At 36.1% G+C, this 15,598-nt stretch overlaps 1 protein-coding gene across 2 annotated transcripts; it reads left to right on the forward strand.

Moving 5' to 3' along the window:
- Window positions 1-7,737: 7,737 nt before the first annotated feature.
- LOC145564226 (uncharacterized) lies at window positions 7,738-13,366 on the forward strand. 2 transcript variants are annotated; one of them, XM_081624587.1, is made up of 15 exons: window positions 7,738-7,923; window positions 8,004-8,048; window positions 8,136-8,234; window positions 8,324-8,434; window positions 9,106-9,280; window positions 9,449-9,505; window positions 9,593-9,729; window positions 9,829-9,888; window positions 9,988-10,062; window positions 10,545-10,618; window positions 11,302-11,378; window positions 12,023-12,105; window positions 12,214-12,294; window positions 12,625-12,725; window positions 12,810-13,366. In XM_081624587.1, exons 1-14 carry the CDS (start codon window positions 7,852-7,854, stop codon window positions 12,688-12,690), a joined length of 1,212 nt encoding a protein of 403 aa, XP_081480713.1. In that variant the 5' UTR covers window positions 7,738-7,851; the 3' UTR covers window positions 12,691-12,725; window positions 12,810-13,366. The 2 variants fall into 2 exon arrangements, with proteins under 2 accessions (XP_081480713.1, XP_081480774.1); XM_081624648.1 differs by having other exon boundaries at window positions 12,065-12,105.
- Window positions 13,367-15,598: the final 2,232 nt, after the last annotated feature.

The raw sequence follows: 15,598 nt of genomic DNA on the forward strand, positions 1-15,598 counted from the left end.
CCTAATACATGTACATGTGCTTGTCATGACTGCCTTACTAATTTACCTATGCTATTTGTCAAAATACACATAACCATTACAAAAACAAACAAAAAACCTAGTTTTAGTCTTAATGGTTATATGTGGCAGTCCATGATCTTCTGTGTGCTTCTTTCTTGCATATTCATTCACAAAAAACTTCTGTCTTGCATCTTCAAAATGTTGTCCCCTTGCATATTGTTCTTCAAAAGGCTGTATGCATGCTTCATGATCAATCAGCATCCACTTCCATGTCTTGTGTGTCTGGTTGAGCCCCTGTTGTAGGAACAAACAGTGTGTTGAGGTAATCCACTGTTTCTGCTATGAGTTCCTTGTTTACCTTGAGTATGTCCTCCAATGTGCCTTCCCTTGCTTGCCTTGCCTTTCCCATGTGGGGTGGATTGAAGTTATTCCCTCCCTTTTTCTCTAGTATTTTTATCTTGCAAGATTGGAGAATGATCCAAGTGTATCTGTTTAGGGTTGGATCAAAAATCTGAAATGCCTCGCCCACTTTCTCAATAAGCTCATCCACATTAGTTGGGAAAGACTAGTATTGTATGGACTGTATGACCTTAAATAAACCAAGGTCCAAAACATTGAGGTATGGGGATTGGGAAGGTTGAAAAACAAACTTAATGTTAAAACCATTAGCTTGTGTGGCTGCCAAAAAATCAGCGTGGGTACTTGATGGGGCCTTGCATTGTCCCACTGAATTACTATGTTCTTTGATAACTGTTGTGGCCATTCAGCATGAATTGTTGGAATTATCTTGTTCATGATCATGTCTCTGATTGCTTCTTTGTTGACATTTTGAATGACTTTTGTTTCCATTGTGTCTGCCTCTCTGTTTTTGCTTTTTTTCTTTGCTCTTTCATACTTCACAAAAGGGAAAAGTCCATACTTCCCTGAGTGAAGTAGAGTCCCATCCTCATCATAAAGAGGCTTACCTATCATACCCATGAACATGGCCTTCAATTTGAACCTCTTTGATTGTTGTGCTCTGTAAGGTACCTCTTCATTAGGAGTTAGGTAAAAGGTCCTTGTCTCTGGGTTCAAGTAGAACCACTTTTCATCAATGTGAATATGATGTTGCAAGTCCATAAATGATGGGTCCCCTTCACTTGGTACTGGATTGATATGCTGCAACACCCATTTTAACCTTGCAACTTTGTGATTATCACTTAAAGCTGGGTGATTTGTTGCTGTGACTGCCTTTAATCTGCCTTTTTTCTTTAATCCGTGTATGACCACATGATTGACTTTCAGTTCTGCACCATAGCTTCTGCTAGTGGTCCTCTTGTAAAGTGGCATAGACATAAGCCACTCATCAGAGTATTCCTTAGGCTTGGGACCAGTCTTGCCTAACTTTTTGCTCCTGACATCTACTACATCACCTAATTGAATGTGTTTCTTTATTTCTTGGAACCATCTGCCTGTTGTTGATCTATGTACTCCATGTTTTCTTGCCAAAGAGGACAGCATGCCACGTGGAAGAGAGTCCCCTTCCATGTGTATCAGGATATCATCTACTATTTGCCTCTTTTCATTGATGTTGAGTTCTCTGTTCTGCCTTGCATTCTGTACCTCTTGATTCTGACCCTCTGCCTCTGCATCTGATTCCCCTGTTTCTGTCTCTTGCTGAGTACTTGCTTCACTACTGCCTGAAATTGTTTCTATACTGTTGGATTCATGACCCAATTCTGTACTATCTTGCATTTCTCTGTCCTGCTCCATGAGCAGTTGGCTGATGTTGTAAAAGTCATCAAATTCAACTTCCATGAGTCCCTTTTTTTTTCTTCAGATGTGTAGGTGATGAAGTGGAGCTGTTCTGCCTTTTTTTGGGAGCTTACAATGGAGCCTAATTCTGTACAAAGGACTAATGTTGCTACTAACTCAACAATTAGGAATTAAGACTAATTTTAATGGCTGACTTTTAATGTAATTTGCAAACAATGGCAACTTTTGGTCTGTAATTAAACTTTGAATTATGCTTTCCCTCCCCCCCAACCCAAATCCGAAACAGTGTTTATGGTGAATGAAAAATGAATGGAAAAGGTAATCCCCCTTTATATAAGGGCCTTTTGGTATTGAAAATAGGAAAGTCAAAAAAAATTTGGAAGTGTTTTGAATTCTTTTCAAATTTTTCATGAAAAGTTTGGAGGGAAATCAATTGGAGGGGAAATAATAACCCCTCCAATTTGCTGCCAGCCAAAAAGAAAGGGGAAAAAGTTAGCAAAAAAAAAAAAAAGAGTCACATGGGTCTCCTTAAAAATGGGGACCACAAAATTTCCCTCTCTTTTTAACTCATCTAATTACATACCCTTCCTATTTAATCCACCCCCTTAAAACTTTCGCCTAGGAGTCCGCAATTCCTCCTTTTGTTGCGAGTAACTCGTAATGGAGGGAGTGTATATATATATATATATATATATATATATATATTGTTTTGGTCAAAAAACTGAATACCAGGTTCGACCTGGGTTGCGATAATTACAGCTAGATTGAGGTAAAGGAATTTGCTGAGTCTAAATCTACAAAATGAACATAAAAGAATGTGGGTGAAGACACACGAGATGATGATGCATAAAACCCCAAGAACAAGGGTAAAAACTGCGGGTGGCTATGAGTCCACCAATCCACTAAGTGTTTCGGATGAACGGATTACAATGTAGGTTACAGATTGTCGATTGAACGATAGTAATGCGATTAGAACTCTCTGATTATGTTAAGTAGTATGGCTCTTATATTTTCTGATGCCCTTTACAATGAATATCCCTATATTTATATACTAGGAAAGCATCTAAAGGGTCTTCAACAGCTCTTTCTCTTGATTCCTAGAAATCCGCAGTTGAGGGCCAAAACTGCCCCTATTTTCTCTCCACGTCTCCAGGTCTGTTACTTCCGCGTTTGAATTGGTCTTCCTCAATGACTAGATTGCTGGGAGTGGTTCCTATTTCCATGGATGAAATTTTGTATCTTTTTACACTTGAAGATTCCTGGGAATATTCCTTGAAAGTGTGCTCAGTTTCTTGGTTTCCTAGTATTAGTTTTGCAGCTATCTTCAACCTGTATATCGCTAATCTGCAACCTGTAACCTGACTACCTGTAGAACATAGGAATTTTAGGATGAAAATTCTAGCACAACATCAATAAGTTTGAGGAGCTGCAAGGGGCCAATGCAATGAGTTTCCTAGAGCCTTAGGCTCTCTATAATAATTGTCAGTAAATTAAAATCTTAATTTTATTTGCTTAGTAAATTTAATCCATAATTCAAGCTGATTATGTGTTTTATGTTTTATATATAGTGTAATTTAAAGGAATACGAAATTGCACGTGAATATTGTGTTAATTTCTAACTTAGATGTTAACACTAACATACATAGATTCTATTTTTTAGAAGAGAAAAAACATGTGATGTATAACCTAATAAGGAAAGGTATCTAAAGACATATAAGACCCATGTTTGGTAGCATACCTGCTTAAATTACTTTAATGAGTAGTAGAGCTAGTCATGTGATCTAACGAATTTAGTGAGTTGATTAGGCATGATAGCACTACCACTAGTTTATGCTTTACATTTGACCACAATAATTTGTTTTTCAAATTTACAAATTAGGGTATGCATTAATTTACTAAAGTGAGTTGAACCGAACTGAACTAATTGGAGCTGAACTGAACTGAATTGAATAAAGCTGAAATGAATTGTTTATGAGAGAAGAAAATTAGGAACTGAAATGAACTGATTAGAGCTGAACTGAAATGAGCTGAAAACTCAAGGCCTGTTCTGATTACCTAAACTGGACTGAATATTTTATGAGAGAAAGAAATTAAGAACTGAACTGAGCTGAACTTATTGGAGCTGAGCTGAGCTGAACTGAAATGAACTGAGCTGAATTGAAATAAACTGAGCTGAACTGAACTGAAAATAAGCCGAAGAGAACAGACCCTCAGTACTCTTTTGGTTTCTTAAAAAATGTATGAAATACACAACTTTAAACATTACGGAATAATGTCTAAGTATACATGACACATTATACTAACAACCCTTCCACATTATACTAAGGAAAAATTGATTTTTGCTACCTATCAAACACATCAAATTGAATTTTGCTACCTATCAAAACTTTTATTTTATTTTGCTACCTAACATATGCCCTTTTTTAAAATTTTGCTACCACCGTTAAGGAATCCGTTAAAGAATCCGTTAAGTGGGTCCATAACGACACGTGTCGTGTTATTATTGGCCAAAAAAATTAAAAAAAAATAATAAAATAAAAAAAAGAAAAGAAAAACCTAAACTACCCAGCCACCACCCCCGCGCCACCACCCCCTTCCCCCCAACTCACCGCACCCCTCCCCGAAACCACCACCCGCGTCGCACCACCAGCCCCAACCCACCTGAACCCTCCCCCTCCCTTTCCCGCAACCGCATCGCCCCCAAAAACCACCAAAACTAAAACCCTAGATCCCACCACGGCCACGAATCTGGCCACAAATGGCCGAAATCGGCCGATTTTGGGGCTCAGTGGCCTTAATCGGCCGATTTCGGCCTTTTAAGGCCAAATTCTTGGCCGTTTTTGGGGACGAGGGTTTTGGGTTTTGGGTTTTTGGGGGCGACGCGGTTGCGGGAAAGGGAGGGGGAGGGTTCAGGTGGGTTGGGGCTGGTGGTGCGACGCTGGTGGTGGTTTCGGGGAGGGGTGCGGTGAGTTGGGGGGGAAGGGGGTGGTGGCTGGGTAGTTTAGGTTTTTCTTTTTTTTTAATTTATTTTTTTAATTTATTTATTTTTTATTTTTTTTAATTTTTTTGGCCAATAATAACACGACACGTGTCGTTATGGACCCACTTAACGGATTCCGTTCAGTGGTAGCAAAATTTAAAAAAAAGGGCATTTGTTAGGTAGCAAAATAAAATAAAAGTTTTGATAGGTAGCAAAATTCAATTTGATGTGTTTGATAGGTAGCAAAAATCAATTTTTCCTTATACTAATGTATGGATTTTATCATCAAATCTTTTAAATTTCATATACAATATACATGCCTGATTAATTACTTAATTAGATATAACATAACTTTTTGTCTTTTTGATTCAAGATAGATTTCAAGTCTAGTATAATCCATGTTGTCTCGTTTTTAAATTTATGATAATATAGAATGAAAGACTTGTGGAATGATGAGAGCATCATATACATGACACATACATGAACTTGTTTAGAAGTCCCATATTACCATATAGATTAAAGCTATAAATGGATCCAAGGATGATGATGGACCCTTAAAATCTTAATCAATTATTTTAAGAACTATTGACAAACAACAACTAATGCGATGGGATGTATAATGTATTGATGCATGCATGTATAATATATAGACTCCAAATTGGAAATTTTATATGTGATGATACATTATCCTTGTATATTAATGGACACAACCAGCTGTTTTCTATTGTACTTGAAGACGTACAAGGCGATAACATTATGATTGTTCCCTTAGGCCATGGCCCCTATGCACCAAACCAGCCATAAAGGCAATTAGCAAGGAAATTAAATGAATGAGATGCAAATAGATCAAGAGCTGGCTGGTCTTGACTTATGAGTTAGGGGTTAGACACAAAAGACACAGAAATTTTGAAATTAGGAATCAGCAATGGTAAGTGCGTTGGCTAGTTTATTATTATTTTTTTAATAGCAAAAAAAAAAAACTTAAATAAAGTTACCGTCGACATAAAGTTAAGGTTGTGCATGAGCTTTTATTTAAGCCCACCACGATACGATGTTTTCTTAGTTCGTTTTAGATACAATGCACTAGTTTAAAGACATGGTCATATGTGGACCAATTTGCCAACATTTGCTCAGCTTTTTTTTTAAACAACTTTTTTGCATTGTTCTTCCAAATTTTGCTTTATTTCAATTTTGGCAAAATAACTCCCAAATATCTTTTACTTCATCATATGGTTTCATTTAACATTCAATAGTTTCCATATTTTTAAACAACAAAAGAAAACATAGGGAGTAGTTTACATTAATTACCTCATTCTATCAATTTCGTTGCTATATATAATAATTAACACGTTAATGAAAAAATAGGTTGTAGCATGACACATAACCATCTAGCTAGTGGGCGGAGCTTAAGTTTATCAACCTCAAAGCACATAGAAATAGAACAAGACTCCGGCTCCGGCACCTGCTAACACATTTCGAAGCACATTCTAGTGTGCTCTTTAGCTTTAGAATGTGTCATTCATTCTTACTTGTCCAAAGCTAAGTAAGCAAATAGTTACATTACTTTAAGGAGTAAGTGAATTGGCATTACCTTACTCATTCAAGTAAGCAAGTACACTTGGATCTTAAGTCCTTTAGACCAAGGCTAACCATTGACTACAAATTATATTTTTTTTTACTACAAATTATATTTTGTTAAGCATCAAGAGAGAAAGAATAAAAAAAAAAAATGAAAAGTGGGATTTTAGGATAGAAAATGCATGCTCAGATCATAACCATGATTTTTTGAGGTTTTGAACATTAAATGACACTGTGTTAATGGCCACGGGTTAATCATAGGTGAAGTAGAGTGGAGGTATCATATGATTAAAAAAAAATGAGGATTACAATTAAAATGGACAAATAATAATGACTATGTGCTTATAAATTTAGAAGTGTCAAAAACCTATCCGACTAAGCTCACTTGAAAAAAATAACATTGAGATATCACTTATTTGAGTATACTCTTTACTTTTTTTTTTTTTTTTTTTTTTTTAATGCATCACTTGGTGATGCGTAGAGGTTTAGGATATTAATATAAGGCCCTCTCCAATGGTGAGACTCAAGTGAGTATTTTTAGGAGAGAGAAAGTATTTTTTGCAATGTATACCAATAAGTTGGTATCTAAACTTAGCAACTCCAAAAAAAAGTTGCTAAGTTTAGATACTCAACTTTGAGTCTCATTTGATAAAAAATGTGGGCCCTTATCAATATTATAATATGATTTGTAATTTATTTAAGTTTTAATTTTATTTTTTTTCTAAATAAAATTTATAATATGATTTGGTGGGCCATAAATTGAAAGTGACATTGGTATCTTTTAGAAAGTCTCACCATTGGGAAATTAGACTTCACATGAGTTGCTAAATTGAGAAGTAGGTTGGGTATCACCATTGGAGATAAAAAAACAACTCATTTTGTATTTCAATACTCAAAGTTGAGTCTCACCATTAGAGATGGTCTAATATTGTGTGAGTGGATGAATAATTTATATAGTAAAATAAAGATGAAGATCATAAAATAGAAAGTATGTGAGATAAAAGTAAATGTTGTACGGAGTGTTATTTAAGTGGGGACCATGAGAGGAAGAGAAATAATAAAATAATTCAAGTGTGGTTTAAAGTAATACGCATAAAATAATACTTCGTATAAATCTATGATATAGTACTCCGTATAGAAGTGTATTTTAAAAAAAAAAAAAAAAAAAAAAAAAAAAAAGCATCCTTAAGAAGAGAAGTGATGTATTAAAAAAAATGGTGGGACTAATAATTTAGCATGAGTTAAATTTTAAAATAAATTCATCTCAACTTTACTAAATCCGACCTGTTCATTTACTGATGAACTGAATAGAGTTTTCATACGAAAGAAGATTTTAGAAGTTGAACTGAACAAAACTGAAATTAATTTGAAGTGAACATGCCTTTAGACACTTGAATTCACATTTTTGATGTAGTTAAGACTCAACGACTCAAGGGGGAGGAAATGAATTTGAAAATTGGTTAATATTTGAATTAAAGAGTAAAAAGGTCTATAGACTGTGGTAGAAGCCGAAGGAAGAGAGCAAATTTGGAGGGAAAATGGAGTTGCTGAAACTCTCCAGACTCAAGCTCCAACTTCGTGCCCTAATCTCCGAGGTCAAAGATCTTCGAGTAAGCCATTCTCTCTCTTTCTCTCTCTCCTTTTTCTTCTTTCTCTCTCTTCTCTAATTCATCTCTTCTGCAATAATCAGGAAAGAGAAAAATCTGCTACAGATCAACTCCACCTTTCAACCCAGGTTTTTCCAATCACTTTCAATTCTGTATAATCCGCAGTTTTCAGCTTGATTATGGAGTATTTTTGTAATTTTTGTTTTGAATTTCAGAAACAGAAGCAATCAGAAGAAGAATTTGGGAGGAAATTGAAGGAATTGGAATCTGAATTGTCTTCATCAGCTGAAGTACGCCAGAAATTAGAAAGGAAGGTTTGTATTTTTGCACATCAACTGTTCGATGAAATTCCTGTGAGAGAAACTGGTTCAATTTTGTTAAGTATTGTTGTTTGTTGTGATAGGTAAGTTATCTCCAGAATGATAATGCTTTACTTGAGAGCAAGCAAAAGGAGCTGAATTGCACTATACAAAGCCTTCTTCAATCAAGGGAGCAATTCGTTAATGCTTATCAGGTTTTCTTTTGGTCGCGGCTTTATTTTGTTTGATTATGACTAATGATCATGTATCTGATTTCTCTGAAATCTTTAATAGAGCGGAATAGCTTTGCATCAATTGTTGTTGATGGAGTTTCAAGATGTTATGTTGTGGTTTTGATACATTTAACTATTTAAGTAGAACTTCGACATCACCTAATACTTACAATCGAGCATAAGTACAACTATAGTCTAAAGTATAAATGGCTTTGTGATAAGACTAAGAGGTCACCCAACTATGAGTAATACATTTAGTGCTTAGGATCATGGATTCATGGTCGAAACTTATACTCTACTTGCAAACTAGTCAAGTATCATTAAGCTTTTTCAAGTGATTTAGTATGAGTTCTTTGGACGAATTTTGAACATAGCTTTTGCCATAAGGTAAGACCTGTAAGTTGGTTTGAGATGTGACTTAAGTCATTTGGATATTTAAAACGCCATTGTTTACTGTTTAGCAGGCTAATTAATGCTATATTATATCTTATTATCCTGTGAGACATTGTGGCTATACCGATATTTGTTCTTTTTTCTTTTTACAATAGTAACAGCTTTGGATTGCACTTCTATTGTAGTCCAAATGGACCTTCTGCTATTGGATACAGAGGGGTTTAGAGCATTAACTATATATATATATTGGTTGGTTTCAGGAATCAACTTATGATATTAAACGCTCAATTGAAGAAAGAGATCGGAAGCTCAAGTTTTTCTCAGAGAAGTTGAAGTCACACTTGTTACTGTTTGATGCTATTGAAAAGGAGGCATCATCTGTAAAGCAAGTTGTTGATGGTGTGCAGCATGTTGTCAATGAAAAAGAGGAAGTCGGTATGTAAAAACCTTGATTCTTAAGTTTTTTTTTTCCTCTGTTGATCACTCACTTTGTTAGTTGCAAAGAGTTTATATAAATTTGTTACAGTGATAGCCTTGTGAATTCGCTCAATATTTCTTGTCTTCTTTTTCTATCATTAACGTTTGTTAAGTCTATATGTGCAGTAAACAGCTTAAAAAGAAAGTTAGACAGACTTCCTGAGGCCGAGAAGGTTCTTATGGGTAATTGCTATTTTGTAGCTCGCCAGTTGACCTAATATTTTCTCGATTCATTCAGGCTTAAACAGTGTTTGATGCTGTGTCATGCAGGAAAAATATATGAAATGGAAAATAGGCTTGGGAAGTACAATGATGAGCTCCATAGAAAAGAGAAGATTATTTCTGAGCTAGAAGCACATATTGATGCACAAAGAATTAGTAGCAAAAATCAAACACAAGTGGAAACTATATCCTTCTGATCTATGCATTTTTAGAGCAACTTAAGTGATTTCTTAAATTCCTATTTGTGAGCAATCTCCAAAATGTTATGCTTTGACTACTGTCACCTTCAGAAAACTCTATCAAAGAAGGAAGCTATTATACAAAATTTAATATCAGAGAAGCAGGTACTGATTTTTTGCTCGCTCATGTTGTTATTTGTAGTTCATCCTTTCAGTTTGATTAGTTTTTGCGCTATAATTTTCACTTTCTATATGCCACTGCAGGCTTTGGATTCCGAACTAAAGAGTTTAGGTGCTGTCTTGGAGAAGATCCAGTATGCTTTCAGAGATATGAATGAGGTCTTTAGCGTAGTTGTCATTATCAGTTCCCCTGTTTACTGTTTGCTTATTCTTAATGTGAACGGATTATAACAATTTGACAACTGTGTATCATCATACTGATTTCCTGATTGGACATCTGCCAGTTGATAGATTAGGCATTCTTATAAAACCTAATTAACATGTATAAAATGTGATGATCAGCTGTGTGGTATCAATAAGGTCATCAGATTTTACATTCTCAAAAGAGAAAAAACTAATCAATGTCATCGGATTATACTTTTCTCAATAGTTTATTAAAGCATACCCTGTTAAATCTTGTGTATGTTTACTAAAGCTTTTGAACTTCATATTCATGTACATTTTTTTGGTAACATCTAATGGTATAAAGAGTAATTACAGCTGTCATGGCAAGATTGTAAAAACAACAATCTATGGCATCTCTCTTCATATTTGCAGAATGCTACATATTTCCAATTGTGATATTCTGATCCAAATGACAGGACAAAGAAGCCTTTCTCTCAATAATCGAAAGCAAGGAAAAATTTTGTACGATTCCCAGAGAGGAAATGAGAAGGTCAAGCTCTGGATTTCATTGTCGTTCATGATCAGCATCTGGAGATTATATGACATTTATAAGCTTTCCTAAATCCTAGTATGTTGCTACCTATCCCTCCCTCCTCCCCCCCAAAGATTAGAGAGCAAAAAAAATAAATACTTGTTCATTTCACCTTATTTCCACTTATTTCAGGGGAAATAAGTTCTAATAAGATAAGTTCAGGACAAATAAGTTTTGATAAGGGTTAATAAGGGAATTTCATGTTCCAACTACAACTAGAATAAGTTCTAATAAGTCCGGATAAGTTTAGGTAAGTACAGATAAATGCAGATGAGTGAAAATCATGTGAATTGATCGGTATTAAGGAATTATGTTAAGCAGAAAATTAGAATAATACTTTTATGCTAAGATTCCCATATACATATTATTTCATGCATTCTTTACATCACACTTACATATGTGAACCTAAATCCTAATTTCTTTGACTTGTTTTCTTGCCAGCTAGAGTACGGGAATACAGTCCTTACATATGTCAAATTAGCAATTTGAGGGTGGGGGGAAGGGGCTTCAAACTAAGGAAGTTGAATTGTTGGCTTAAGAATTTGTGGATGTCCTTCCTTCCCTTTTTTATTTCTTTTTTTGACAATATGTGATTATTCTTAGTGATCTACTGATTCGTATTTTTCATATTGAGCCTTCAGGACTGAAGATTCTAAGGTTGGCACGAGGAAGGATGCTGAATCGTTGCTTACTTCGGGAGGCTTTGCCGGTTGCACAGGTACTTGATATGTTGATCATGGTCTTTCTCTTGTCTGGTCCAAGGCTCAAATTTTAAAGTCTACATAAGCTTTGTACCTTATGTATATTCACTTATTTCATGTCTCAATTTCAACCTATTGGGGAATTGCATATTGGTTGGATTCTTGCACTATTCGAAAGTTTTCTTTTTTCTGGACTTCAAGAATGAATTATGTCAAGCTCCTCCATAGAAAACTAAAACTAAAAACCTCCTATTCAAGATTTTGTATTCTGGTGTATTGTATAAAATATAAATCACCTGACTTAATATCCCATCCTCCCTACCCTACCTTGGGCATGAAAAATTATGATGTTGATGGTTATATTGGCAATTGGCATGTCAAAGATTTTAATGAAAATTGCATATACATATATAGCACTTGAAAGTCTAGAAGAAGATTTGTACTTTTTCCTTGGCTAACTATTATAAGGAAATTGAGTCTTCTTTAAGCTAGAGATGAGTTGGGTTGGGTTAACACTTGAACATTGGTTCTATTTTAGTACTCCGTATGTTGTTTTATTGATGAACACAACACCATTTGTAAAGAATTAAAACCGGTGCACGAACTTATGGTTTTTGTCTTCTTTATTTCTTTTGAATTTGTTGCCTTTTACTTTTTGCAGCATCTTCACAACATGATCTGTGTGATACATACCCTTCCACAGAAATGCAAGAAGCGAATGTCCAGGAGTTCCATGCAGAAGAGGCAAGTAAATCTTTTGCATATGGGACTATACATGACTACATGTAATACCTTTCTTCTTATGTGGTAGTGTAGTACTGAATTATGAGGTACCGTGTGATGAAATTGTAGCCTGCTTGCTCTACGAAGTCTATTTCTTCTGGACCTGAATCATTTACTACTGCTCAAACCAAGCCCATCAATGAAGCAAAGGTACAAGAAAGTAACTTCTGTTCATGTAATTGATTCCACAACTTCGTTTGCATCATTTTTTTGCTCCATGCGTCTTATTCTTTGCTCCTTGTGTCATTACAATCTGAATGACGTGGGATATTCTGGGGACATGCAGTGTTTATTGTTGATTAGTCAGACGTGCTTTCTGGTATTCTGAAATTGTGAATTAGTTTCAGCTACTTATATATAGTGACTGAAGCATAGTTAGCTCTTGATTGGTTCTTAAAAATTCCTTTAGTTCTTCAGTAAATTGAAATTAGCTGAATCTGATCATTGCTGGACTTCAATGCATCTTTTTCTTTTATGTAGTGTGTCTGCACAACCACAGCGTGCCAAGTGGACTCTGAGTGCTCTACCACTCAAGCAGATACTTGATAACCTCCTGGCTAGTTTCCAACTAATGATACCATGTATGTTTCTGCTTATCTCATGCGAAAACAACACTATATATATTATATTGGTTTCTTGAACATTTCTTGGGTTATGTGATGCAGGGACATAGCCTACCCTCTTATCTGGCCTTGAATTAGGGCAGAATTGGGCTGAAAACCGTAATACATGATACTCTCTAGGCAATTTTTGAGCATTGGAGGTGTGGGGCTCCATCAGCCAATTTACTTAAGTGATTCCTACGAAGGCACACCCCATTATTCTTAAACTCCCAAGAGTCTGCCCTAGTTGCACTGTAATCTTAATGCTGAAGGCAGTTTAGTTCATATTCATTCGTAGTGTTAAATTTAACTCATACAACTAATGTAGATGTGTACCACTATAGACAATTGCCATTGTGCCCAAAATGATACTCTTCATTTATTCTGAAAATATGATATTATTTGTGCACCTGGACTGCAGGCAACTGCTTGCGGTGAAGTATAAATATATGATAGCAGCGGCCATCAATTTCAGCCACCAGATTTGTTGTATTGCCTTTTTAATGTCTTTTGGGGGGTTGAGGTTTAAATATTTCATCAGTATATGCACCTCAGAAATTGGCTGGACATCATTGTAACTTCAACTACTATGATTTAAACAGATTGCCTGATTTTATGTTTATTTTAATGTTATTGGTCTATTTAATAGATTGCCTGAATTTCATGTCTATACAGAAGAGTCTGGCTAATTATCTACGAGTAACAGTTATGAATTTAATACTTAATAGGGGTAGAAAATTGAGTATAATAGTAGTGGCCATTAAAGGTGTTTATGACATTTTGTCTGCTGTGAACTACTCCATTTTTAACTGCTTAAGCAAATAGACCAATTTTTAAAAAAATTATATATACTGCTTAGGGTGATGATGGAACAAGTGAACGAGTCAGACCCAGTTGATATCTGATATTAACAAACTTTTGTTAATATCACCAATTTTTCTCTCTCCTCCCCTCACATGACCAATTTTTCTTTCTCTCTCCTCCATTCTCATGGCAACTACTTCCTTCTCTCTCCTCCCTTCTCATGCCCAAGGTCGACGACATACGCGGATCTATGGCCGGCCGCCCAAAAAAACGACACCCTAGTAGCAATTTATGAAAATTGGGGCCATACAAACCCTTTAGGGAAAGGGATTTGCTTGTACTAGTGGTGTTGCGGCAGTCGAATGTTGGTGCAGTGGCCTGTGGTGGTCGGCTGGGGTCGATTTGTAAAGGCTAGTGAAGCTAAAGGTGGTGCTGTGGGTGGTAGCTAGTGGTGTTGTGGCAGTCGAATGTTGGTGCGGCGGCTGAATGTTGGTGCAACGGTCGTGTGGTGGTCGGCTGGGGTCGATTGGTGGTCGACAGGGGTCGATTCGTGAAGGTAAAGGTGGTGTTGTGGGTGGTAGTAGAGGTTGCACAGTGGTGATAGAGCGAAGAGAAAGGGGTGTGGTTGCTAAAATTACAATATTACCCTTGGTGTGGTAGCTAAATTTACAAAATTAGCCTTGATATGAACAAGTTTTGTTGATATTTGATATCAACTTGTATTTACTCAATAAACAACTATATTGGAACAAAACAAATGCTACAACAGTTTATCTCCAAAACCTAAAAAAAATTGATTTTGGGGAAAGGGGGAAGGGGTGGTGTCGGGGGCAACCAAGAGTGGGGAAGGGGAGCGAGATCGGCGGGGGAAAGGGAGGGGATGAAGTCGCCGGTGTCGGGGGAACGTTTGGGCATTTACAGCCGGCTCGGGGAGAGGGGAAGGTGGCTGACGGGGAGGGGTGGCAGTGGCTGGTTTTTTTTTCTTTTTTTTTTAAAAAAAATATTAATTAATTAGATAATGTGCCCCACTAATGGAAAACATAACAGAAGTTGGACGTAGGTACCAAAAGGTATAATTTTAAACTTTGATGGGTACTAAAATAAATAAAGTTTTAAACGGAACTAAAATTCAATAACCTCCATTTTCGAGGTATCAAATTCCTAATTTTCCTAATTTATAAGTAACTTTCGTTCTTTACCGAATAAGTAAAATATTTGTCAAGGCGATAATGTTGAATTGATAAAACCATAACATCATTGAATCCGCACATAGAGGAAATCAGGCTATCAGCACGATTCAGCTGATGAGGACTAACTAACTTTTTGAAATCGAGTACTTGATGATAAATACAGCTTAATCTAATTCTTCTTCTTACCTTTTTGCATTGTCAATTTCATCCTTGGTGTCTGGTGGACCACTTAATATTTCATAGGTGAGTTTCATGGCCTCATGGGCATACTTTTCAATTGCACGTACTACTATCATACGGACTAATAGATTAGATTCTTAGTTTATTTACTAATGGAATCCTGTTTATTGGTTGTTTTTACTAGCTTCACTCTTTCACAGTTTCATCAAGTGTAGAGCTGATCATAGGTGGCCCGGCTCGGCTTGGGCCCGATTTTGAGTAGCTTTTTCCGGCCCAAAATTGGGTTGGGCATAGTTTGGCCCGATTTTTCGAAAAAATTGGGTAGGTTTGGGAAGACTTTTTATATGAATATAGTTAATTTTTTGACTCGGCCTGAAAAGCCCGTACAGCCGGCCATTTTGGGACGGATTTGGGACAAACTTTTCAATCCAAAGTTTAGCATGGCCCGAGATACGACTTGATTTTTTTGACCTAGACCCGGCTCGGTCCACCCAATGATCACCTCTAATCAAGTGATAGCATCAAAATGCATTTGTTTCATTCATGCCAGCTTTCGTTTGCCCTAGAATTAGGGGCTTATAATTTTTTCACAAAGCGGCAAGAGTTGATATCATTCGAAATTCAAACTTTTTACTTGGTAAATTCGTGAACCAAATACCCCTCTAAAAGGCACAAGAG

The sequence above is a fragment of the Chenopodium album genome, chromosome 1, assembly GCF_948465745.1.
Source record: "Chenopodium album chromosome 1, dcCheAlbu1.1, whole genome shotgun sequence".
NCBI lineage: Eukaryota > Viridiplantae > Streptophyta > Magnoliopsida > Caryophyllales > Amaranthaceae > Chenopodium > Chenopodium album.

Excerpts from the sequence above, each read along its gene's own strand:
- LOC145564226 (XM_081624587.1), top strand. The coding sequence starts at position 7,852 with ATGGAGTTGCTGAAACTCTCCAGACTCAAGCTCCAACTTCGTGCCCTA. Across the intron at positions 9,281-9,448 it reads CAATGAAAAAGAGGAAGTCG|TAAACAGCTTAAAAAGAAAG; the intron begins GTATGTAAAAAC and ends CTATATGTGCAG. Across the intron at positions 12,295-12,624 it reads AGCCCATCAATGAAGCAAAG|TGTGTCTGCACAACCACAGC; the intron begins GTACAAGAAAGT and ends TCTTTTATGTAG.